The sequence below is a fragment of the Mytilus galloprovincialis genome, chromosome 14 (genome assembly GCF_965363235.1).
Source record: "Mytilus galloprovincialis chromosome 14, xbMytGall1.hap1.1, whole genome shotgun sequence".
Classification (NCBI taxonomy): domain Eukaryota; kingdom Metazoa; phylum Mollusca; class Bivalvia; order Mytilida; family Mytilidae; genus Mytilus; species Mytilus galloprovincialis.
In genome coordinates, this window is record NC_134851.1 from 40,393,383 (window position 1) to 40,420,461 (window position 27,079).

The following is a 27,079-nucleotide window of genomic DNA, read 5'->3' on the forward strand; positions in this document are numbered from 1 at the left end:
TGCACAGAGATGTCAGTAAAAAGAAACGAATGTATTGATAAAAAATATGTAAATCGTCCAAATGTAATTATGTTTAAGAAAATTATGAATTTAAATATAAAATCTATATTGAGAAAGCTGTGTCCTTTCATTAGATTTATAAATTCCCATGTGTGCCCTCCTGGCTAAATACTATCAGTATATAATTGTAAATAGTGTACATATTTTGCTCTGTGTATTCATGTATTTATGTCTGTATTATTGATGTCATGTAGTGCCTGTATACCATTGTAATTGCAAAGGTTTGACAGAATAAAGATATATAAAAAACTAAACTTTTATTTCATTATTCTTTATTTCTGCACCGTGACTTTTGAAGTGTACTCTTTCAAGGGGTGTATTAAGCAGTTTTGTGTAGGCTTTACATATCATGGTTCAGAAACTGGGAACAAAATATTTGTCCGATTTTTAGGCTATGAATTTGTGTGATCTTGTCTTCAAAATAAAGTGGACTCATTCTCACGACTGGTTATTCCACATCATTAACAAACAAAAGTGCATAGGAGTTCAAGGTCAGATATACCATGCTGTCAGACTGACATGCACTCCGTATAGTCTTTTCTATCACCAAATATAGTGGTCCTTATGAAAAACAGACCACAGACCAAAACACCAAAAATCAAGACTGACGAATAAATTATTAAAAAAAGTCTATATAAACCCTGCCAAACAGTAAATGTACACCTTACAATCATTTATACACCAGAGTTTGTTGACATTTTTGTTATTGTATAGGATAATATGACAAAAACACGAAAACATTGACCAATGATCCGTTAAAATGAAGTCAAGGTCATATAAAAACTGTGAGACAGACATGTTCATTTTACAGTCATTACATGTATATAAAATGTTGTGGCCCTATTTGTTCCAAGTAATTTAGAAATAGACCAAACCACAAAACTTGACTTGTTTGATAACCAGGAAGTGAGGTCAGGGTCAGATAAAACACTCAGCATGTAGGTACAAATGTATTACATAAGTAGAAAACAGGGCCCATGTAACTAATATTAATACTACAGTTGTGTATTATCAAATAGGACATTGACCACAATGACAAAGTTAAGTATATTTTCGAAATGATGTCCGATTATGAATATTTTATCTTAATTTTCTCTTGATGAAAATGACGTCAAAATGATTTTCCGCCAAATACGGCTACAAATATAAATGATTCGAAACTAGTTTCTAATGAATTTTATATTAGTAATTTCTTTAATTATGACAAAAAATCGTTTTTATGAAATACATGAGAAATGAGACCAAACTATAAAAGTAAAAAGAGTCCAATAACCAGGAAATAAGGTCAGGTTAGGTGAACCTGTACACCTTGCAATCATACAATACACTACATAATATTGAGCCCCAATTGGTTTAATTATTTGAGAAATAGGCTAAAACCACAAAAAACAAACATTATCAACTGAAATATACCCAGTAATGAAATAAGGTCAAGGTCAGATGAAACCAGACAGTCAGACATGTCAGATTAGTACACCATATAAAAATTATATACAACACATATAGTTGACTTATTTCTTATAGTAAACAATATAATGACTCGATCGATATCTTTACCTTGAGCACTGATCCATGTGACGAGGTTGAGGTCAGGTGTCTCATGTCTATCAGATATGTATTCCTTGCAATGAACCCACATACCTAAACTACTACTTTCTTCACATGACAAATAGTTATCAAAGGTACCAGGATTATAATTTAGTACGCCAGACGCGCGTTTCGTCTACATACGACTCATCAGTGACGCTCATATCAAAACATTTATAAAGCCAAACAAGTACAAAGTTGAAGAGCATTGAGGAGTTCAAAATTTCAGTCACTGAACCATGAAAACGAGATCAAGGACAATGGACATACAACAGATGAAATTAACTCAGGCCTTTTACCTTCTGATATATATATAAAGCTTTACACCAATAGTTTACATTGTTTCCTGAGGATTGTAATCCCAATCTAGCTTACACATTACTGGTGTTACCCTGACCTTTGACCTAGCGACTTTAAAAGCAGTTAGTTGCATCTTTTTTATCCCATGCCATGTGCAATTACCGAGTTATGTTGGGTATCAACTGAACTTATGGTTTAAAATTTATCATCCAGACAGCAACTAAAAACCAAGCAAGTCTATAAATAGCTTCCCGACAACCTGATGGCATTCATCTTATGTGGGTCTGCACGGAGGTTTCCTCATGAATGAAATTTCTGTATTCTTACATATTTTAATTCATTTTTCATATTTGTAGCCCATTGTAATCTTTAAGGTCTTTCCCCTAATGTTTTTTTTCTTCCAACATTTTTTTGACTTGCCCTCCCCCCGTTTCTATTGAAGCCATCAAGACCAAATATTGCCCATCGATAGATCTCATTATGACGTATTACCAGATGAGGCTGTGTAGGATTTCATCATCCCCTTTGAGAGTTATATCCCCTTGAAGCATTTTTTTATTTTTTTTATTTGCATTTTTCTTAAAAAGTATTAGAGATAGAATAGAAGTGAAAATGGCAGCAAGTACAGGAACAGATGGCAATGTTAATAAACATAAAAAATTAGTAGGTTATTTACCCTGATAAAAAGTTATTCCCCTTGAAAAATTATACATTTTGGGAAAAATTATATTTCGAGAACCGGAAGTCGTAAAGACTTGGGACCTTCACCAATATTCTTTAATTCATGTGACCTTTAATTTTCACCCAGGTCAAAGGTCACCGAGTGCAAAAAGAAATTACGCTGCAATTTCAAGCTTGCATATTAAGAAAACTATAAGAGTTTGCTGCACTCATACTGTGTATAAAATGTTCCTCTCGACGAGCTCTACATTTTATACATTAAGCTAAAAAATGTCCGACTGTCTGTTCAAAAGTTACAACAACATAATTCTTAAAACTATAGTAACAAGTGTATATCTTTTAAAAGGTAACATATATCAACCTACTATAAACTGCAAAGATGATCAGTAATTCAAGACCTTCAATTTGAGGTCAATGTCAGGCCATGATGAAATTTAACCTTGACCTTCAAAGTGTAGTATGACCTTGACCTTGTCATTTTTTTTTTTTTTTTTCATCCAGCATTTGTTTAACATGGCCTCCCCTTGTTTCTATTGGAGTTATCAAGACCAAATATGGACCATCGGTAGACCTCATCATGAAGTATTACCAGATGAGGCTGTGTAGGATTTCATCATCCCCTTTAGAAGTTATCTCCCTTTTATTGGTTTTTTTCGACATGGCCCCCCCCCCCCTCGTTGTTTTTGAAGATATCATGACCTTATCTGGACAATAGTTAGATCTCATCATGATGTGTTACCATATGAGGCTGCTAAGGATTTCATCATTCCCTATGAGAGTTATGTCCCCTTGAAGCAATTTCTTTCTTTTACATTTTTCTCAAAAAGTATTCAAGATAGAATCCATTTGAAAACGGCAACATGTACAAGACCAGATGGCAATGTTAACTAACATATACAATCATTTTGTTGTTAACCCTTATAAGGAGTTATTTCCCTTGAAAAAATATACACAATTTTTGAAAAATTGTATCTCGAGAACCGGAAGTCGTAAAGACTTGGGACCTACACCAATAATCTTAAGTTCGTGTGACCTTTAATTTTCACCCAAGGTCAAAGGTCATCAAGTGCCAAAAAAAATTACGCTGCGATTTCAAGCTTGCATATTAAGAAAACGATAAGAGTTTGCTGCATACTTACAGCGTATTAAATGTTCCTCTCGACGAGCTCTACATTTTATACACAGAGCTCAAAAGTGTCCGACTGTCTGTTCAAAAGTTACGACGGGATGATTCTTAAAAGTATAATATTGTGTGTATATCTTTTTAAAGGTAACAGATATCAACCTACTATAAACTGCAAAGATGATCAGTAATTCAAGACCTTCAATTTGAGGTCAATGTCAGGTCATGATGAAATTTCACCTTGACCTTCACATTATACTATGACCTTGACCTTGTGATATTTGAAAGGTCAAGTGGTCCTGAGTTGAATGGTGATAGTCCCATGTCTCTACGACTTCCGGTTCTCAAGTTTGGTATTGCATCATATATTTGATGATTAATTGTGACCTTGGTGAACTTTGAAATTGTCCCAATTCTTTTTCTATAATGTTGTCCTTCAACTGTAGATCATTTATCATTTAACAGATTTGAGATATCTTTTGTCCTTTTAGAGATAATGCAGTTTGAAATTTTATGAGCGGAGGCATGTATTTCTGAATCAACAAGAGCTTACCACTTTTAAAATGTTTATTAAATTGAAGAGGTTAACATAGTTATGTGTTTGACCAAATACCAAAAACATTCCATGGAAAAAAACACCAAAAAATCAATTTGAAATTTTTATGTTTTACATTGACTTCGTAAGTTTCATAACTTCTATTTATATAGTTGATATTGCATCATTTTTGGCACTTTGTCAAATGGGGTCATATGATATATCAAATTGAAGGTCTTAATAAACTCTTCTTAAAAATGAAAATTTAAAACCCCTTTTCATCCCAGGGGGACGGGTGGGGTCATTTAGTGCAAAAATTCAAATTTCTCAGATGGTAAGGTTGTCGCATATCAAATGAAAGAACATAAAGCGTACATTTCAAATTTCAAATTGACGTCCCCCAAAAATTGGTTGGATGGGGTCATTGAGTGCAAAAAATAAATTTTCTTTTTAGATAGGGTTGTTGTATATCGAAAGAAAGGCCATGATGTGTACATTTGAAATATCAAATTCCTGACCTCCAAAAATTAGTTGGATGGGGTTATTAAGTGCAAAACTCAAACTTTCTAGAACATGGCGTTGTCGCATATCAAATGAAAGATCATCTTGTCTATGTTACATATATCATACTTCCGATCTCCAAAATGTAGGCGGAAGAGGTCATTAAGTGTAAAAAGCGAACAGTTTCAGAAGGTATGCTTGTCATATATCAAACGAAAGGTCGTACAAAGTACATTACGAAAACACCACTTTTACAGGAAAGACCTTTCAATTGTTTAACAAACAATTGAGATACTAGTTTCTTCTTATTTTTTGTCCATTGTTATCTTTTCTCCATATTTTTTTACCCATTTTTCTCTATTCTTCATATTTTGTAACCCATTGTTATCTATTCTTCATATTTTGTAACCCATTGTTATCTATTCTTCATATTTTGTAACCCATTGTTATCTATTCTTCATATTTTGTAACCCATTGTTATCTATTCTTCATATTTTGTAACCCATTGTTATCTATTCTTCATATTTTGTAACCCATTGTTATCTATTCTTCATATTTTGTAACCCATTGTTGTCTATTCTTCATATTTATTTGCCCATTGTTATCTATTCTTCATATTTTGTAACCCATTGTTATTTATTCTTCATATGTGTTGAGCAATGTTATCGATTCTTCATATTTTTGCCCATTGTTTTTTTTTTCTGTCCTTTGTTATCTATTCTCTATATTTTATTGCCCAGTGTTATCTATTCTTCATATTTATTTGCCCATCGTTCTCTTTTCTTCCTTATTTTTTGCCCATTATCTTTTTTCTTCCTATTTTTTTCAATTCTCCATATTTTTTGCGCATACTCCATTGTTGATATTTTTTGCCGAATACTTAAACCTAAAGCAAAAAAGATTGACTAACAAACTAACAAACGCAGACCAAAAATATTCTGCTCTTTTTTCCATCAATTGTTATCTATTCTTTATTATTTTGTTGCCCATTGTAATCTATTTTTATATTGTTTTCTATTCTTCATATTTTTTCCGCATTGTACTCTATTCTTCATATTCTGTTGTCCATTGTTAATTATTCCTCATATTATGTTGCCTATGTTTATGTATTTTACATATGTGTTTGCCTATAGTTATCTTTTTTTTTTTTTATCTTCAATTGTTATCTCTTCTCCATATTTGTTTTGCCCATTGTTATTAATACTTCATATTTTGTAGCCCATTGTTATCTATATTTTTTGTCAACTGTTATCAGTCTTATTCTTCACTTTTTTTTTGCAGGCAGTTATCTATTCTTCATATTTATTGCCCATTTTTCTCTATTCTTCACATTTCTGGGCAAAAACTTGAAGTGGGAAAGATAGACGAACAAACATAGGCACTGACCAAAAACAATGCTCCTAGGTGGGGCATGACAATTCAGAGTGTTTGTATTAAATACTGCTTTACAAGAAGTGTCTGGCAGCTTTCACCAATAAAAAATGACCGTCACAAAACAGCACAATTTCGTTGAAAGTGGAGTATAACACCAATTAATCAATCAATTTAGCAGCTATTTTGCTTTGATGAAACAAAAAATTCTTAGATAGATACAGGAAGATGTGGCATGAGTGCCAATGAGACAACTCTCCATCCAAGTCACAATTTATAAAAGTAAATCATTATAGGTCAAAGTACAGTCTTCAACACAGAGCCTAGGCTAACACTAAACAGCAAGCTATAAAGGGCCCCAAAAATTATTAGTGTATCACCATTAAAATGGGAAAACCAACAATCTAATCTATATAAAAAATGCAAATGAGAAACAATTGGATGCATAATTTTTTTTTTATTAGTTGAGTGGCTTTCCTATCAATAACTGCAAGTACTCTCAGTTCTGTACTTAGTGTCTTTTTAATTTGTTGTGGGGATGCACAAGTAACCGGCCAGATCCACTCTGAGTTTTTGTTAGATGTATTTCCACTTGTATCCATCTGATAACTTAAGTCTTTTTCAACTGATATTTATAGTTTGTTCTTATGATGTATTGTTATACAGCTGTCCAAGGTAAGAAGAGGATTAAGATTCTGCTTTCAAGTTCAAGCCCGTCACATTCTGTATGAATGTGTCTGTCCCAAGGCAGGAGCCTGTAAATCAGTGGTTGTCCTTTGTTGCTGCGTTACATAATTGTTTTTCATTCATTTTTTTAAAAATAAACTAAGCTTTTAGCCTTCTCTTTTAAATTGTTTTACATGTCATTTGTCATTTCAGGGCCTTTTAAAGCTGACTATGTGGTATGGGCATTGCTCATTATTGGAGGCCATACCGATGTTTATTTCTATGCCATTTGGTCTCCTGTGAAGACTTGCCTCATTGGCAATCACACCACATCATTTTTTTTATATTAGCCAACAAACAGACGCGAGACAGCTCATAAATAACTTTAAAATTCAAATTCAAAATTTTAATATTGAAGAATAAATATAATCTATAATAGCATAACAATATCACAATTTGGCTTAACAAAACCTCAAAAGAATGGATTCATAAATAATATAGATGCTATTTATCCAAAATCACAGATGCATAGTACATTATCTTGTTTACTGATTAATTTTTTCTTCTTCTAAGAAACATTAATCTTATAAATATAGTTTAAATTTTTCCCAAATTTCATCTTTCCTGTTTTCTGTCACAATTTCTAATGGTCGCTAAATTTACATAAAATAGCAATTTTTGTTCGTAATCTATTATTTTGCTGATCAATTCACTGGAAATTCCAGGTACGAAATTAAATTAAGTTCATATAACAGAATAGTTGATACAGGATTATTTTATGTTATGACTTCCAGTATGAACTTGACACTTTGAAATAAAAGATTTTGGTTTTCTGGTCCTAAATTACCATAATCATGTTGAGAAAAGTCTGGACCATTGACTTGAATGTAAGTTTTAACTACCGTATTACAGTATTTTTGTTTACTGTGTGTTGTCTGATTTTTTGAACTGCAAAAAAAGTATCTGATGTGTGCCTAAACTATGGTCTAGTATGAATTTCTGAACTTTTCTTAATATTTTTCTGAAAGTTAAAAAAATCATTTGAATTATTTTTAAAGTTTTTACACTTAAGACTATGCATGAAACCCCCATGCATAAAAGTAGTTGTTTATAACACCCTCTTTATAAAGATACAACCATATTCTCATTAACACAAAAATTCTCTATACAACTGTTTATATTGGCAGACACAACATGTGACAATATCTTTACAATTTCATATGTTTTCTGTGAAGTGTTCTCCATCTATTTCTCAAATCTTCACTTGTTCTCTCTTTAGAAAAAGTAGACGATCCTAAAATAGTTTTCCAATTATATCCATGTTGCTTTACACCACGTAATAATCTACGATCTTCACACATTGAAAATGGTTTTCCTCTCCCTGGTTTTGGGGTAGATCTCATTATACCAGACTTTTTCTGTAAAGACATTTACAAAGTACTGATTTTTTAAAATAATGTTTGTTTTTTAATGCATCAATAAAATTAATGTTTTTCTATCATTCTTAAGATTTATACAAGTGGGTGTAGATAGTGGGTCATTCATTTCTGGTTTTTTTCATTAAGCTTTTCTTCTCTATTCTACTTTTTTTTGCCCATCATTCCCTATTGTTTATGTTTCACTACCCTACAATTATCTAGTGTGTATTTTTCTCTATTTTTTTTTCTATTATTCTCTATAAAGGAATTTCCTTGCCAACTCTCTGTCTTTTTTTCATAACCCGTCAAAATTAGTTCCAAGATCAACAGATATTAATGAAATGTTAAAGAACATTATCAGAGAATGTGAGTGAAGGAATATATATAATCTTCATTCAACATGCTAAAGGGAGATAATAGAATTTGAACCTCATAAAATTTGAATGGTACCATCTTTTGTCAGAGAGCAGAAACATAAAAATTTGCAATATTCTAAGATATAATGAGGCTTAAAAATATGAAAAACTAAAGATAGAGTGTGGAAATGAAAAACTAGTTGGATAAAAAGACGGTCATGGCTATCACTTCATTTAATTTAGATCAAACAAACTGAGGTGGGATTAAAGAAATATTTATTTTGATAATTTTTCAAGTTATAAAGGGGCATAACTCTAGAACAAGTATAGGGCTCACTGCCCAAATGCAAACTATGTCTCCAAAATTTAGTACATAGCATTGTTTACAAGTTTCATAAAATTTTGGGGAAAAAACCTAAAGTTTGTGGAAACGAAAATGAGATGGACTGAAGGATGGTCAAGGGTAACGTTTAGTGCAGCCTAAAGCGAGGGCATTAAAACAGTAAATTAAAACTTTCTGAAGTTGGTAATATAAATCTTTAAAAAAAAAATATTCGAGCAAAATTTGAACCCTATAAATAATTTTATTTGTTATGAACAATAATCTATTTATTGCTCTGTTTTGAAGTATAGTTTTTGAAATATGAAATTAAAAATATTTGTTGCTCAACTCTTTTTACTTGGAATATTATTGCTTCTCTGAAGTGATTTGCTCATTTTGACAAAGCAAGATGAAGATAACCCTCTATTATAGTCTAGCTACCTCTAGTAACAATAGTAATCTTACCTCAATTCCTCTGTATTTGTCTTTTAAGTCAACCTGAGTTCTAGATTCATGAAATTCAAAATTCTGAAGAATCAATGCCCAACTCTTCCCAAAACTGTTAACTCCATTCACTAAATTTCGAATCTCCTCTTCAGTGAAAGAAACTCTTCTACGTCTCTTTCCATTAAAAACCTGTCTTATTTGACTTGGAATAGTCAGATCATCCCTCATTCTCTCAGGAGGGGTAAGCTGGAAGTGTTAAATTTAAACATGTTTAACTTAGTAATATACCTTCTAATTTATATCATGGACTGTTATCGAAAATTGTTTGGGTTCTTTTGGAGTTACATAAACTTAAATTTCTGTGTGGAAATGTATGCGACTGTCATACAAGTAAGAGGTTAAGCTACAATGTTTACCAGGTTTAAGGTACTATTTTCAACACGGCCTGTAACAAGTGAGTAATATGACAGTTGTTATCCATTTGTTTGGTATGTTTGATCTATCGATTTTGCCATTTGATGACATTATGTTTTGAATTTTCCTCAGAGTTCAGTATTTTTGTCATTTTACTTGATATTCACAAAATTAATGCTACATAATAATTTCAAGGAATTAGCTATCTATTAAACAAAAAAAAAAATTTTCTCATCTCAGGTATTAGGAACATAAAAGCTTTATAGAATTTAGAAGACTCTAGCCTGCCACTGGATAAGCATGTACTGTCTTGTCTGCACACTCAATTGTCCTGAACATGCATAAAATATTTGCTGCAGGGCAGTCAATCAATCTTCACACTCTGCTACATACTTTGTTGAATTTTCTGACATGTCACACAACTTTTGATATGAATTATATGAAATGTGGGGAAATGAAGCAGCCACAAAACCACAAATGTAACCAAATGTGTAATGTTCATTTCCACGGAACCAGCACACAATTGTGTTTAGGGCAGCTGAACCTGTTTCATGGGTGTGGGATTTTCTCGCTGTATTTAAGACCTATTCATGTTTTCTGCTCTATTGTTGGATTGTTGTAGCCAATCAAACTCCAGCCTTCCATCTTTATAAAGGTGTTTATCATTGGCATAAAACCAGAGGAACCTGAAAGGTCTTTGAAACAGAAAAGTAGTGTGGTGCATTGTCAGATCCTTGTTGAAACAAAGTATGGCCACTTGATATGTATTTCAATCACCGATTCTGACTTTCAGTAAACTTGTTACACAATCTCAGAAAATTTAGATGTGTCTGATATTGCCTTTATTTATAATACATTAAATTCCAAAATAATGTTCGAGGTTTTTATTACTGTGAACAATTAATCACACATTTTTGCACATTCTTCAAAACAAATAAATGTGAATTTACAGCACTACATGTTCAGCGAATTTGATGCAACTGTCATACAAGTGAGAGGTTTAGCTAGCTATAAAACCAGGTTTAATGCATCATTTTCTACATTTGAAAATGCCTGTACCAAGTCAGGAATATGACAGTTCTTGTCCATCTGTTTTTGATGTGTTTTGTTATTTGATTTTGCCATGTGATTATGGACTTTCCGAATTGATTTTCCTCTGAGTTCAGTATTTTTGTGATTTTACTTTTTATATATACATACCTCTCCATCATTAGAATCACTACTGAAGTCATAAACTTCCAGTCCTCTCTTCTGGTTCCCTGTCATTGGTAATACTGGTTTCCTCTTCACTTTGCTAGAGGTGTTGGGAGGTAAACTTTTGATGTACTGTCTCTCAAGCTGTCTGATACCTCGATGACTTGGACAAGTGAAAGAGCTGGTTTCTAAAACTATGTTGAATGTTCGACTGTTCAGTTTTACACCAAAACACCCTAATAATGATAAAATTAAACATATCAATTTAAGTCCATTAACATGCAATACTGTTCCTGGTTGTATCCCTCAATTTGTTCTTCATTCTTTTAAAGAGAGTTCAAAACCAATTTGGTCTTTTACTCAATTTTTCAACTAAATACAATTAAAAAGTGATTGTTTGTGAAACTGCAAAAATTGAAGAACAGACAACCCTAAATATATATACTAGAAACCTAGCCACTATAATTTTTTTTTTACAGAAAGCGTATGCACACACACAAATTGTTTATCATTAATCAGATTGCAATAAATATATCTTTTATTCTGTCTGGATATATATATAGCACATACATAGAGCGTCGTGAGAGCAATTCCATTAAAATTTATAATTTCCCTCCCTACACTGATACCATTTTTAATAGCATCTTGTGTGAAAAAAAAGAATGCATAAAACATGTATTTTAACTACCCGGACAACTCCTCTCAGGTGAATTTGTAGGTGAACTGGAAGAAATACTGGTATCTGTGTATGATGATCCTGAAATAAAAAAAAAACAAAAGTGGAAACTTTAACATGTTTTAAACTTCATAAAGTTAAGAAAATATCAAGAATAGCTGAAGATAATTTACATTTCCAAGGGGTATGACTCCTATAAGAAAAGTTGTTTAGCAATTAATTTCAATCTTTTCCCTATCAATGTTTTTTTTAATTATAAAAGTCTGGCAAAAATTCTACGAGTGAGATTGCAAACAAATGCCAGATATTTGATTGTGTTTGGACAAGCAAATGAACTTTTAATATAAATAAATCTCATGGCTGAATATATTGGAAATTTGCTGAACAAAAGTACAAAAAAATATATCCATTATTCAATTTGAAACATTCTAGCTTTGTTGTCAAGGAGACAAAAATTTATGACAAAAACCAAAGAATAAGGGGTGAGAGCAAATATCAGTAAGCTTTGGGTTAGTATAATGTGTGAGCTAGCATACTAAAGTTCTAACAATGAGTATCTCTGTCTTGTAAAAAGCAGAGTTTTTTTAAATATTGAAGGCCATATAATTGCATATATATATGATTGTTTACATCACATCATTTGAACATTGATGGAGATATTAAGCAGTCATCAACCAACCAATAAAATGTTAACTTTCTCTGTATACTCATTACTGTGAATTCATTTATTTTCGTGGACACCAATTTTCGTGGATTAAATTAAACTTGCATTTTCTTGGGTATTTGAATTCATGGTTTTTCAAAAGTCTGCATAAATTCCTATAGAAAGTATGTAATTTGAAATCGTGGTTCCCTGGTTACCACAAAATTGACGAAATTGGTATCCAACAAATAATAATGAATCCACAATACCATATATATGTTGTGTACAAGTTATCATTTTGTACAAATTATAATTTGTACAAAAATATTGTACAAATTATAATTTGTATATTGACTTTGTACAAATTGTAATTTGTACAAAAAGTGCTTGTACAAATTATAATTTGTACAAAATTTGACTTAAATTCACTTATAACTTGTACAATAATTTATGGTATGGATCTTGTTATATAAAAGTATTGATAAACACAAAAAAAGTTGTATTCCATGACCACACAATAAACCTTATTAACAAAATCATTAATATATCTGTATCATTTGTTTGAGTATGTGAGTGAATTATGGCATAGGGAATTACACAGAATTATTTGCTTTTCACCTTCATTTATGCCCCAAAATAAAAATAAAAATCTTCCCCCCTTTGCAATCACATGAAAGACCATCAGTTTTTGAAAGCTTTTTATCTGCTTCATGTAACGAATGTGGAAGCGCACAAACCGTTGCAGTCTTCTCGCTGAGTGGCAGCCCAGGTAGCCCAGGCTTGTAAAATTGCTCTCGGGCCTGTAAAAATCATATCTACAGGCCAACAGAATCTAACTAAAAATTTCAAAAATTGAGCTCAGGGCCTGTCCGTCGTCGTTAACTTTTACAAAAATCTTCTCCTCTGAAACTACAAGGCCAAATTAAACCAAACTTGGCCACAATCATCATTGGGGTATCTAGTTTAAACAAGTGAAACTGCGAGCTACTGCTCACTGATGATACCCCCGCCGCAAGTGGATAATATTAATAATGTAAAAATATGCAAGTGTTCGGTAAACAGGAAGTTGTCAAGTGATGAATCTGAAAACGCATCACACGGTATAGCTGACTTATATAAATCCTGAAACCAAATTTCAGAAATCCTTGTATTGTAGTTGCTGAGAAAAATGTGACGAAAATTTTCAACTTGGCTATCATGTGTAAAATCATACAAGTGTTCGGTAAACAGGAAGTTGTCGAGTGATGAATCTGAAAACGCATCACACGGTATAGCTGACTTATATAAATCCTGAAACCAAATTTCAGAAATCCTTGTATTGTAGTTGCTGAGAAAAATGTGACGAAAATTTTCAACTTGGCTATCATGTGTAAAATCATACAAGTGTTCGGTAAACAGGAAGTTGTCGAGTGATGAATCTGAAAATGCATCACACGGTATAGCTGACTTATATAAATCCTGAAACCAAATTTCAGAAATCCTTGTATTGTAGTTGCTGAGAAAAATGTGACGAAAATTTTCAACTTGGCTATCATGTGTAAAATCATACAAGTGTTCGGTAAACAGGAAGTTGTCAAGTGATGAATCTGAAAACGCATCACACGGTATGGCTAACATATATAAATGTTGATACCAAATTACAGAAAGGGTGGATGTGTAGTTCCTGAGAAAAATGTGACGAAAGTTTCATGGGACGGACTGACTGACGGACTGATGGACGGACGGACTGACGGACGGACTGACAGACAGAGGTAAAACAGTATACCCCCCCTTTTTTAAAGCGGGGGTATAAAAATGTGTGGCGTGACCCGGCCAACCAACCAAGATGGCCGCCATGGCTAAAAAAGGAACATAGGGGTAAAATGCAGTTTTTGGCTTATAACTCAAAAACCAAAGCATTTAGAGCAAATCTGACATGAGGTAAAATTGTTTATCAGGTCAATATCTATCTTCCCTCAAATTTACAGATGACCGTTGTTGGGTTGCTGCCCCTGAATTGGTAATTTTAGGGAATTTTTGCTGTTTTTGGTTATTATCTTGAATATTATTATTGATAGAGATAAACTGTAAACAGCAATAATGTTCAGCAAAGTAAGATCTACAAATACGTCAACATGACCAAACTTTTCAGTTTACCCCTTAAGGAGTTATTGCCCTTTATAGTCATTATTTAACAAAATTCTTAAATTTTTGTAAATTTTTAGAAAATATTTTCCACTGTAATTACTGGGCCAAGTTCATTATAGATAGAGATAATTGTAGCAAGAAGAATGTCCAGTAAAGTAAGATCTACAAACACATCATGATCACCAAAACACAATTTTTTTATGAATTTATCTGTGTCCATTGTATAATATGCACATAGACCAAGGTGAGCGACACAGGCTCTTGAGAGCCTCTAGTTTATTATTCTATCAGAAATGTCACAGGTGTCAATTTCTATTAGGCTGTAAGAATTAACTGGCATGCATGTACCAATTACATTTGCTGTCTCTGTGTGTTTTTGCATTTTGTAAATAAGGTTTAAAAGATTCTAATGTGTTTATCAAAATTTTTGTATAACACAATCCATACTTTCAACTATTGTACAAGTTATAAGTGAATTCTAGTCGAATTTTGTACAAATTGTAATTTGTACAGGCACTTTTTGTACAAATTGCAATTTTTACAAAGTCAAAATACAAATTATAATTTGTACAAAATGATAACTTGTACACAACATATATACCATGTCTATAAAATATCACTTTACCTGGGGATGAACAGACAGATTGCTGATCTCTGCATGGTTTTATATTCAACACTCTTGTATTTTTGGTGGACAGACTCCCTGGAAAGTAAATATCAAATCAAATTATAATATTAGTATTCAAATTTTTACACTAAATGGTAAAATGATAAAAAAAAAAAAAAAAGAAGAATATACTCCCATGTTTCTTGCGTCTTCCCTAAATCATGTTGATGTTGCCTCCTTAAGAAAATGCTATTGTCTATTTCTGTTTCATCATTTTAAAAAGTATTGTTCTGTCATTTTAGTAAATTGTTTTATATAATCAGTGATATTGTTTGCCTCAAATAACAGCCGAAATTCAGCCTTTTCCCCTAGAGAAAATTCCCAATTTCTAAAAAAAAATGGCTTAAAATTCCTCCCAAAAAGGTCTACATTTTCCCCAAACAGTGACGGCATTGGTAGTAATGTTTGTAAATATTGTATTCATGTTATTATTTTGATATTATAAAGCACTTTTGAGATCCGGTTTTCTGATCAGAATCATCATGGTGTTTGTAACACATGTGGTTTTCAATGCATTAAGTAGCATCATTGCTTCTGTTTCTTTCCCCTCTCAGAAAAGTACCTTCCGGGTTGAAAATGTCTGACAACCAAAATATACATGAAAAAACAGTGCAATAAAGACAGTAAAGGTCAGCAAAAAATCGGAGATGTGTTTAGAATAATATTTCCCAATTTCAATAAAAAATATGCATTTTTCCCAATAAAAAACGGTAGAGGTAGTTTTGAAAAAAGACAACAATATCACTGATAATATATGAATTCTTAAAAAAAGGGTGTAGTCATTATTTTTTTCGATTAAATAAGCAATACAAAATATGAAGTACAAGTATATGATTTTAAGTCATAAAAACCAATAGCCTGTTTCAAATTGAAAAAAAGTCAATTATCTGTTTTTATGGTTTTGAAGACTCATTCTTAAATATTAGAAGTATCAATCTGCTGTTTTATTTATTTCATTACCAAATTTAAAAATAGTATTTTTTCCTGGATAGATGATTTCATGGTTTTACCAAAGTCTCAATACAAGTCAAGACTATAAAAAATTTGTTCCTTGTTGCCCATTTCAATATATGGTTTTGTCCTAAGTCAGGAATCTGATGTACAGTAGTTGTCGTTTGTTTATGTAATTTATACGTGTTTCTCGTTTTCTGTTTTTTTATCTTATATAGATTAGACCGTTGGTTTTCCCGTTTGAATGGTTTTACATAAGTAATTTTGGGGCCCTTTATAGCTTGTTGTTCGGTGTGAGCCAAGGCTCCGTGTTGAAGGCCGTATATTGACCTATAATGGTTTACTTTTTTTAAATTGTTATTTGGATGGAGAGTTGTCTCATTGGCACTCACACCACATCTTCCTATATCTATTTACCTAAAACACAAACTAAACTATCCAACAAATAATAAACAATCCACAATACTGTCAATTTCAACAAAAATTGTCATGCTACTCTCGTACTTAAATTTCTTACCAGAACCTGGTGCAATTCTTCTATGAATGGGTGTCAATGGCAAAAAACTGTTCCTACTACCACATGGCTGTACGCTATGTCTTGCTGTTTGAACCAGTTCTTTATCAAACACTGAGCCTTCATCCCCAGAACTTAAGCAATCTGAATCTGAGTCATATCCATTTGAGGAACGTTTCCAGAATGGTTCTGCTTTCCTTACAGATGTTTTTGTCTTGGGCCTCAATGGTCTACCTACTGGTTTGATGAATTTGTCATCATCAAAAGCATTGCTGTTTTTCTGTTTTCTGACACTTAGAGACAAAGATGCATCATTTCCTAAATCTGTTACTTTTCTTTCCTCTGGGCATGCTGAAGAATCAATGTTCTCAGACCTCTTTAAAGGAGTTTGTCTAAGCCTTGGTGTGGTACCATTCGATTTACTTTTAAACTGAGTTTGACTTAGCCTTGGTGTGGTACCATTTGGTTCAGTATTCTGTAAGGGTAATCTTTCTTCTACTTTTTCAAGCTTCTTACTCTTAGATGAATTGCTTCCTTGTTCTCTTTCCAGACTAGTATTATTTTGGTTATGTTCTTGGAAATTGTCTTGTCCTTGACCCTGAGAATTATCACCATGACAACTTTGTCGAATGTTTTTACCATTAGATTCGCTATCTAACAACATTTCAACTTCAACTGCCTTCTCTTTATCTTTTGGTTCTGATTCTATTATCCTTACTTCATATTTCTTTGGTTTTGTAATTGATCTACTTTTCTCTTGTTTTCCTTGAAGGAAAACAGACTCTTCCTCATTTAATTTGTTTTCTGAATGTGAACTTTGACCAAAACTAGCCTCTTTTGTCTTTTGTTTATAGTCTTTCGTAATGTTTTTATCATCTGGGTTTGTCAAATTGTTATTGATATCAGTTTTGATACCTGATCTTTCAATATGTCTTATTGATTCCGCCAAGTATAGATGCCCGTCCATATTGGCTGACTGGAGTTCAAGGTCATTTTCTGTTCTTTGTGTTTTATGACGTATGTCATCCAATTTACCATGCTTGTCATTTGTAACACTCTGATATGCGACTTGTGGATTTTCAAAATATTGCTTGGTTGATTTAGCTTTAGCAGTGTTGTCATGGCAACTGAACTGAGAAATAACACCACTTTTATGATCATAATCAAAAACTTCCTTTAAATTTCTCACGGCACAATTAGCTTCAATGTCGTAAGAGTCGTCTCCTTTCTCATTCATATGTTGATAGCTTTGACCTGTACCAAATGATTGAACATGAGAGTCTGTTGTCTGTTGTCCTCGTCCTATACCAGGAATTCGCAAGGTGTTATCTGAATCTTTTAAGATTAAATTGTTTCCTTGTTTTCTGCCTGAAAAACTTTTATCTGGTATCCTGACTACTGAACTGTTGTCAAGGACTCGGGCAACAAAACTATCATCTAGACTTCTAATGGCAAAATTATCTTCTGGGCGTTGACACTGAACTGAATCGTTAAGGTATTGCTGATACTCTCTTTGTTCTAAATTCAAATCAGATTCAATAGTTGGCTTCAAACGTGACAACTCAACTTCGTTATAGTATGCATTTTTAATATTTTCATTTCCATTTCGGGATAACTGATTGTTCTCAACAATATGATTTTGATTCTGTCTCGAATTGCCAGCATAATTAGGTGGATAATGGTTTGTCTGACCGCCAATATTAACTAGATTTACTGCTTTGTAATTAGGTGTCGATCTAAAATGATTTGGCAATGTTCGGTTATCCACAGCATTATTTTGAGGCTGAACAAAATCATGCATTCTGCCATAACCATCCATGTAAATATTTCCACTACGAAAACTTTTTATTGGTGTAAAATTTTCATTAACAGCCTGGTGACAATTTTGTGGATTAATTTGCAAAGTCTGATACATATTTGATGGAACCATTTCATTACCCGTACCTTGAATCATATACAGCTTGGACGGTGTTCTCTGAACGAAGCCATTTAGGTAGTTCCCCTGAAGATCTTGATTTTCAGACATGTGACGAATCTTATTCCTTTTAAATTCACTACAGGGAGTTGATGCTCTTGACAAACAATTCACAGACATGCCATATTTATTTGGGGTCTCGACGGAATTCTGAAACTGCAATACTCTCTTGCTTTCTAAATTTTGATGCATAGTTCTTGAGTTATTATTCAAATCATTTACATGATATTCTGAAGAACATGATACAGGAGATGTCACTTGCTGGAACTCGCGGGCACTTTCTTCTTCAAATGATTGGAGTCGATCAGATAATTCATTGATTTTATGGAGAAACAATAGGCCACTGTTCCTGTTTAAATATATATATGATATAATAGACAGTGTTATATAAAAGATATAAAACTTTAACTTTAAACATCAGGTGATTTTAAACAATATCGTATTAATTAAACAAATTACACAAAGAATGCTATATAAAATAAATACAGTATTTAAATATAGAATCCAGAAAACACCAACATTGCTTATTTCAATGTGTTTAAACTTCCATTTTATACAAACAATTAAAAAAGTAAAGATAACACAACATGCAGTTAGAGTTACTTCTCTTTGACAGTCTTTTTTTATCTTTCATTTGCCAATGTGGCTATAAATTTTATTCAGTATATATTTTGGCAAAAGAGAAAGATTATCTATACCGGGTCAAAATGATATTATACATATATAGCCATAGTATGAGGTCCATAGAAGGATATATTATTAATTCGTATATTTTAACAAATTTGATTCGTTTAGGGATAGTCACATGTTTAACTATATTTTCGAAGGTAGAGAGAAAACGGCGAATAGCAAAAAGCATATCGCACGGTTAATTTTAGAATATCTAAAAAATGATATACTTTGTGACGTCATGTACTGAATTTCAGGGTATTGTTAAACAATCTTACATGTTTTGAAACAAATGATATCTGTGATCGATTATTTGACAAAATAATCTTCAAATACATAAGATGACAAACAAACAAAAACTAGAGGCTCTAAAGAGCCTGTGTCGCTCACCTTGGTCTATGTGAATATTAAACAATGGACACAGATGGATTCATGACAAAATTGTGTTTTGGTAATGGTGATGTGTTTGTAGATCTTACTTTACAAACATTCTTGCTGCTTACAATTACCTCTATCTATAACAGTACTTTCTGTGGAAAATGTTAAGAATTTTAAGAAAATTGTTAAAAATTGACTGTGAAGAGCAATAACTCCTTAGGGGGTCAATTGACTATTTTGGTCATACTGACTTATTTTTAGTTCTTACTTTGCTGTACATTATTGCTGTTTACAGTTTATCTCTATCTATAATAATATTCAAGATAATAACAAAAAAATTTGTAAGGGTTCCACGGAACCCAGTGTCTCGCCTACCTTTGCTGTTAATCGCAGACTCAACAAAAATAAGGAAAAACATCAATAAAAATTTCCCTCTCGATACTGTCTTTTGATTGAAAGAAGCTTCCAAGTTTGGTAAAAAATCCAGGATAGTTTATGAATCTAATAAATGTTTTATAAACTTTAAGTGCAGACTGTATGTAATGTTAACTGGAAGAAAAACTAAGTCCATTTATAAGTAAAATACGGAAAAAGTGAATTTTTTTTTACAAAATTTACTTCTGAATAATATCTTATGATCAGAAACAAGCTTTTGTCTAAGTTTGGTAGAAATCCAGGATAGTTTAAGAACATTATAAAAATTTTAAAAACTTAAACCACAGATCTAGAGTGAATGTTTTGTTTCTGGCAAAAAAACTAAGTCCATTTATAAGTAAAATACGGAAAAGTGGAAATTTATTTTTACAAAATTTTCTTCTTGATACTATCTTATGATCATAAACAAGCTTCTGTCCAAGTTTGGTACAAATCAAGGATAGTTTATGAAAGTTATTAAAATTTTAAAAACTTTAACCACAGAGTGAATGTAATGTTTCCTTGCAGAAAAACTAAGTCCATTTATAAGTAAAATACGGAAAAGTTGAAATTTATTTTTACAAAATTTTCTTCTTGATACTATCTTATGATCATAAACAAGCTTCTGTCCAAGTTTGGTACAAATCAAGGATAGTTTATGAAAGTTATTAAAATTTTAAAAACTTTAACCACAGAGTGAATGTAATGTTTCCTCGCAGAAAAACTAAGTCCATTTATAAGTAAAATACGGAAAAAATGGAATTTTATTTTTACAAAATTTACCTCTGGATACTTCCTTATGATCATAAACAAGCTTCTGTCCAAGTTTGGTAGAAATTTAGAATATAGTTTAAGAAAGTTATTAAAATTTCAAAAACTTTAACCACAGAGTGAATATTTGTGGACGCCGCCGCCGCCGACGACGACGACGGAATGTAGGATCGCTTAGTCTCGCTTTTTCGACTAAAGTCGAGGGCTCGACAAAAACAGCAAAATTTCCTCAAAATTACCAATTCCGAGGCAGCAACCTAACAACCGATTATCCAATTCATCTGAAAATTCCAGGGCAGATAGATCGTGACCTGATCAACAATTTTACTTCGTCTGATTTGCTCTTAATGCTTTGGTTTTTGAGTTATAAGCAAAAAACTGCATTTTACCCCCATGTTCTATTTTTAGCCATGGCGGCCATCTTGGTTTGTTGGCCGAGTTACTGGAAACACTTTTTTAACTAAATACCCAAATGATGATTATGGCTAAGTTTGGTTAAATTTGGCCCAGTAGTTTCAGAGAAGAAATTTTCTAAAAGATTACTATGATTTACGAAAAATGGTTAAAAATTGACTATAAAGGGCAATAACTCCTAAAGTGGTCAACTGACCATTTTGGTCATGTTGACTTATTTGTAGATCTTACTTTGCTGAACATTATTGCTGTTTACAGTTTATCTCTATCTATAATAATATTCAAGATAATAACAAAAAAACAGCAAAATTTCCTCAAAATTACCAATTCCGAGGCAGCAACCTAACAACCGATTATCCGATTCATCTGAAAATTCCAGGGCAGATAGATCGTGACCTGATCAACAATTTTACTTCAGTCTGATTTGCTCTTAATGCTTTGGTTTTTGAGTTATAAGCAAAAAACTGCATTTTACCCCCATGTTCTATTTTTAGCCATGGCGGCCATCTTGGTTTGTTGGCCGAGTTACTGGACACACTTTTTTAACTAAATACCCAAATGATGATTATGGCTAAGTTTGGTTAAATTTGACCCAATAGTTTCAGAGAAGAAATTTTCTAAAAGATTACTATGATTTACGAAAAATGGTTAAAAATTGACTATAAAGGGCAATAACTCCTAAAGTGGTCAACTGACCATTTTGGTCATGTCAACTTATTTGTAGATCTTACTTTGCTGAACATTATTGCTGTTTACAGTTTATCTCTATCTATAATAATATTTAAGATAATAACCAAAAACAGCAAAATTTCCTTAAAATTACCATTTCAGGGGCAGCAACCCAACAACAAAATGTCCGATTCATCTGAAAATTTCAGGGCAGATAGATCTTGACCTGATGAACAATTTTACCCCCATGTCAGATTTGCTCTAAATGCTTTGGTTTTTGAGTTATAAGTCAAAAACTGCATTTTACCCCTATGTTCTATTTTTAGCCATGGCGGCCATCTTGGTTGGTTGGGCGGTTCACCGGACACATTTTTTAAACTAAATACCCCAATGATGATTATGGCCAAGTTTGGTTAAATTTGGCCTAGTAGTTTCAGAGGAGAAGATTTTTCTAAAAGATTACTAAGATCTACGAAAAATGGTTAAAAATTGACTATAAGGGGCAATAACTCCTAAAGTGGTCAACTGACCATTTTAGTCATGTGACTTATTTGTAGATCTTACTTTGCTGAACATTATTGCTGTTTACAGTTTATCTCTATCTATAATAATATTCAAGATAATAACCAAAAACAGCAAAATTTCCTTAAAATTACCATTTCAGGGGCAGCAACCCAACAACGGAATGTCCGATTCATCTGAAAATTTCAGGGCAGATAGATCTTGACCTGATGAACAATTTTAATGGTGTCAGATTTGCTCTAAATGCTTTGGTTTTTGAGTTATAAGCCAAAAACTGCATTTTACCCCTATGTTCTATTTTTAGCCATGGCGGCCATCTTGGTTGGTTGGGCGGGGCACCGGACACATTTTTTAAACTACATACCCCAATGATGATTATGGCCAAGTTTGGTTAAATTTGACCCAGTAGTTTCAGAGGAGAAGATTTTTCTAAAAGATTACTAAGATTTACGAAAAATGGTTAAAAATTGACTATAAAGGGCAATAACTCCTAAAGTGGTCAACTGACCATTTTGATCGTGTTGACTTATTTGTAGATCTTACTTTGCTGAACATTATTGCTGTTTACAGTTTATTTCTATCTATAATAATATTCAAGATAATAACCAAAAACAGCAAAATTTCCTTAAAATTACCATTTCAGGGGCAGCAACCCAACAACGAAATGTCCGATTCATCTGAAAACTTCAGGGCAGATAGATCTTGACCTGTTGAACAATACCACCTGTCAGATTTGCTCTTAATGCTTTGGTTTTTGAGTTATAAGCCAAAAACTGCATTTTACCCCTATGTTCTATTTTTAGCCATGGCGGCCATCTTGGTTGGTTGGCCGGGTCACCGGACACATTTTTTAAACTAGATACCCCAATGATGATTGTGGCCAAGTTTGGTTAAATTTGGCCCAGTAGTTTCAGAGGAGAAGATTTTTGTAAAAGTTAACGCAGGACGACGACGGACGACGCCGAACGCCGGACGCCGGACGCCAAGTGATGAGAAAAGCTCACTTGGCCCTTTGGGCCAGGTGAGCTAAAAAGCAATAGAAATAACAACTAATATTTTGTTATTGTCAAGGGGATAAGTCATATTAACAAACAGTTCAAAAAGAGAAACAGACAGGGTGTTACTTTTGGAACAGGAATTGCACAGATACCTTTCTGAATCATCAAAGTTCATCCTAATTATTTTTTAATTGGAGGGGGGGGGGGGTTGTATTGATCATTGTGAAGTTTTCTGTGTAGTGTTTTGTGAAATGTTGTTTGTCTCATTTTCTCTCCAAGGTGAGGTTTGTCTTGATTAGATAGTACAGTGAAACCTAGCTAAACCGAATCCTGTATAAACCGAAAACCTGTATAAACCAAACATTTCTAAAGCACCGTCATATCAAGTTGTATGCGTTGTAAACCTGATATAACCGAACAGCGACCAAAAACAAACAAAATCCTAGTCCCGAAGAGGTTCGGTTTAAACAGGTTTCACTGTATTTAATCTCCTTTTACAAAATTTTAAATTACTTATGCATGGTTTCTGTTTTCTTCAAGATGTCCAGCATTTCTGCAGTTTCATTCTGTGGTTCTTCCTCAGTTTTTTCTGTCAATTAAAAAAAGGATAGCTCTACTTAAATTTGTATTAAATATCTAATGGTTACTAACTGCATATCAATCTTCTGTGGTTCTTGTATTTTTCGTAAGTACAATTTTTGTAGATTGAGTAAAAATTGTATTTATCATTGATATTTGATTTGGGGGTTTGTATACATGCCTATAGAAAACTTGAACTCTGTTGAACTTTTAATTTCAGTTCACTATTGCCCCTGTAACTTATTATTCCACTAATAGTAATAAATCCACAATATCAAAGATTTTATTCCATAATTATTGATAAAATTTGTACTATTTTAAGAAATTGATGCCATTTCAGATGATTGATAAGAACATTGTTTTAAATAAGTTGGTTAGAATAGCCATGTCATGTTAAGTTTCAAACAATATCACTTTTGAAAAAAAACACCAGATGCAGTGATTAAAAAAAGTTCAAACTTAGCCTAAACAAAACAATGTATTAAATATTTTTCCGTATATATTTTCAGAATTAAAAAGATGCATAAAATGCTATAAATGGGATAAGCATACATTGTAAGATCTAGAACTTTATCTAATATTCAAGTCAGCATTATGTTTCACATTGTGTTACTTCTGTCCTTTTATAGCATACTATACAGTGCAGATTTTGCTTATTAAAGTACAGACTATAGTTGTTAATTTCTGTGTCATTTGGTCCCTTGTGAAGAGTTGTCTTATTGGCAATTATACCACATCCTTATTTTTATATAGACAACTTTGTCCTGGTGTATAGTTGTCTCATTGACAATCATACTACCACATCTGATTTTCATACTGTACAATAATTTGTCATAAAACTAATACTTTACTTGTACACAATTGTAGAAGATACTTAATAGCTTTAAAGAGTTCTTCGTCCCCAGATTCTATATCGTTCAAGCTCTTCATCAAAGCAAACAGTCCGGACTCTTCTAAGATATGTATTTTGTTTTGATCTACAAAATATACTTTCATTTAAATCATTGATGTGTGTATACATTAACAAAAAAATTATTATTTAATAGACTTGATAATTTAACTGAGTCTTCGTATAAAATGCTGGAATACAAGCTCTGGTAATCATGCACAGAGTATGCAGATTATTTGAATGCAGTGCACGAAGTATATTTCCCTTCATTAAGTATGTACAGTATTATAATTAGGTGCCTCTGTAGATTTTCGAGCACTGAGTATTAGCAGACATGTTCAGGAAGACCTGAGTAAACTTTGATAAAACAATGAAGTAAAAATTAAGATGATAGTAATAACAGTACCTGACATTTCCACAGCATGGACCAGTGTTACCACAATTTGTAACTTTTCATCTTGAGATATCTTGTCAGTATCCAGTAATTTGACCATCGTTTTCACTGTCTCTAATCGTCCAATTTCTTCTGCATTCTCCACTGTAAATAATATTAAGATAAAATGCATCCAGGTGTAACCTTACAAGCATTTCTGTCAAAAAGGTTAAAAATGCAAAAAAACAAGTGGGTGTCATAATGACATCCTATACAATTTATAAGTGTCACTGTTAAAACAATTAAGTGCAACAACTCTTGAACAGTATAAGTGAAAATTGTGAAAATCAAATTTGGTCGTCTTTTTTTGTCATGAGAATAATATACTGAAATTGTTTTATTGAAACGATTAGAAGTTAAATCATGTAAAAGCTCTTTTCTCTAAAATCAATAACATGATTTTTCTGTCAGAAAACTTAAGTAGAATATGCAGTATGGGATTTCCCCCCATTTGCTCATTGTTGAAGGCAGTACAGTGACCTATAGTTGCTAATTTCGGTGTCATCTGGTCTCTTGTGGAGTGTTGTCTCATTGTTAATCATACCACATCTTCTTATTTTATATCTAGTCACCAGAAGTATGTGTGTCTACTATTTAATGTTATAAGTCCATATACACCAATCCATCACACAAAATCATACCATTGTCTGTGATACATGCATCAATAGTATTGATAACCTGAATGGAGAGTCTGTCAATAGGTTTCCCTACACACTGGTTTAACTTATCTGATAACACATTTAGTCCTCCACATCTTTTTACTTGTTCCTGGTTTTTGTCTGAAAAAGAAACAAGAAATAATAAACTGGAATTGTTATAAATAAGTGTCAGCTACAAAATATATATATATATATATATATATAGAGCCCAGGTGGTCCTGTGGTCTAGCGGGACGGCTGCAGTGCAGGCGATTTGGTGTCACGATATCACAGTAGCATGGGTTCGAATCCCGGCGAGGGAAGAACCAAAAATTTGCGAAAGCAAATTTACAGATCTAACATTGTTGGGTTGATGTTTAGACGAGTTATATATATATATATATATATATGCATTTGTTCAATGTCAAAATCTTATCACAAAAACACTACCTACAAATTATTTTAAAATCTCTCTATTACTTCTAAACCCAATTTGCAGTTTTTGTCATTTCATTTAATACATTTGATATGAAAATTCCTAAATCTTTTTCCTACTAAATTTCAAATGCTGAAATGCTTGAAGCTCAAAAGAATTTTAGTGAGAAATATCTGTGACATGTGTAATGACCTTGACTTGTGAAATATCAGACTTGTATAATAACCTTGACTTCTGGAATATCATTCACATCTGAAATGACCTTGACTTGTTGATTATCCTTGACATGTGTAATGACCTTGACTTGACTTGTAGAATATCATTGACATCTGAAATTACCTTGACTTGTTGATTATCCTTGACATGTGTAATGACCTTGACTTGACTTGTAGAATATCATTGACATCTGTAATGACCTTAACTTGTGGAATATCATTGACATCTGAAATTACCTTGACTTGTGGAATATCCTTGACATTTTTTATGACCTTGACTTAAGCTTGTACGTACCATTATTAGCCACTGTAAACCTGATGAATGAGAGTAATGGTCTGATGACGTCTGAATCATGCTGTTGTATAACTGTAAAAACATATGGCAGTACAAATCCACATACTCTCTGGTTCTCTTCTGTAAGTATATAACATATTAGTAAGCCATTTTCAAAAGCTATAAAAACAAGAATATATGTCCACAGGACACTATATACACTGCTCACATTATAACATTTTAATTTTCAGT

General features: G+C 32.5%; 1 protein-coding gene across 1 annotated transcript in view; it reads right to left on the bottom strand.

The window, feature by feature from the left end:
• Positions 1-7,215: 7,215 nt before the first annotated feature.
• The window catches only part of LOC143059225 (uncharacterized), a 32,547-nt gene continuing 12,683 nt past the window's right edge, over positions 7,216-27,079 (bottom strand). The window contains exons 7-17 of the mRNA XM_076232702.1: positions 26,849-26,968; positions 25,906-26,043; positions 25,238-25,369; positions 24,794-24,919; positions 23,877-23,952; positions 16,557-18,877; positions 15,047-15,124; positions 11,664-11,732; positions 10,982-11,211; positions 9,386-9,613; positions 7,216-8,242 (exon numbers count right to left, since the gene is read on the bottom strand). Coding sequence (XP_076088817.1) covers positions 8,033-8,242; positions 9,386-9,613; positions 10,982-11,211; positions 11,664-11,732; positions 15,047-15,124; positions 16,557-18,877; positions 23,877-23,952; positions 24,794-24,919; positions 25,238-25,369; positions 25,906-26,043; positions 26,849-26,968 — 3,728 coding nt within the window. The 3' untranslated portion in view covers positions 7,216-8,032. The remainder of the gene's footprint in view (positions 8,243-9,385; positions 9,614-10,981; positions 11,212-11,663; positions 11,733-15,046; positions 15,125-16,556; positions 18,878-23,876; positions 23,953-24,793; positions 24,920-25,237; positions 25,370-25,905; positions 26,044-26,848; positions 26,969-27,079) is intronic.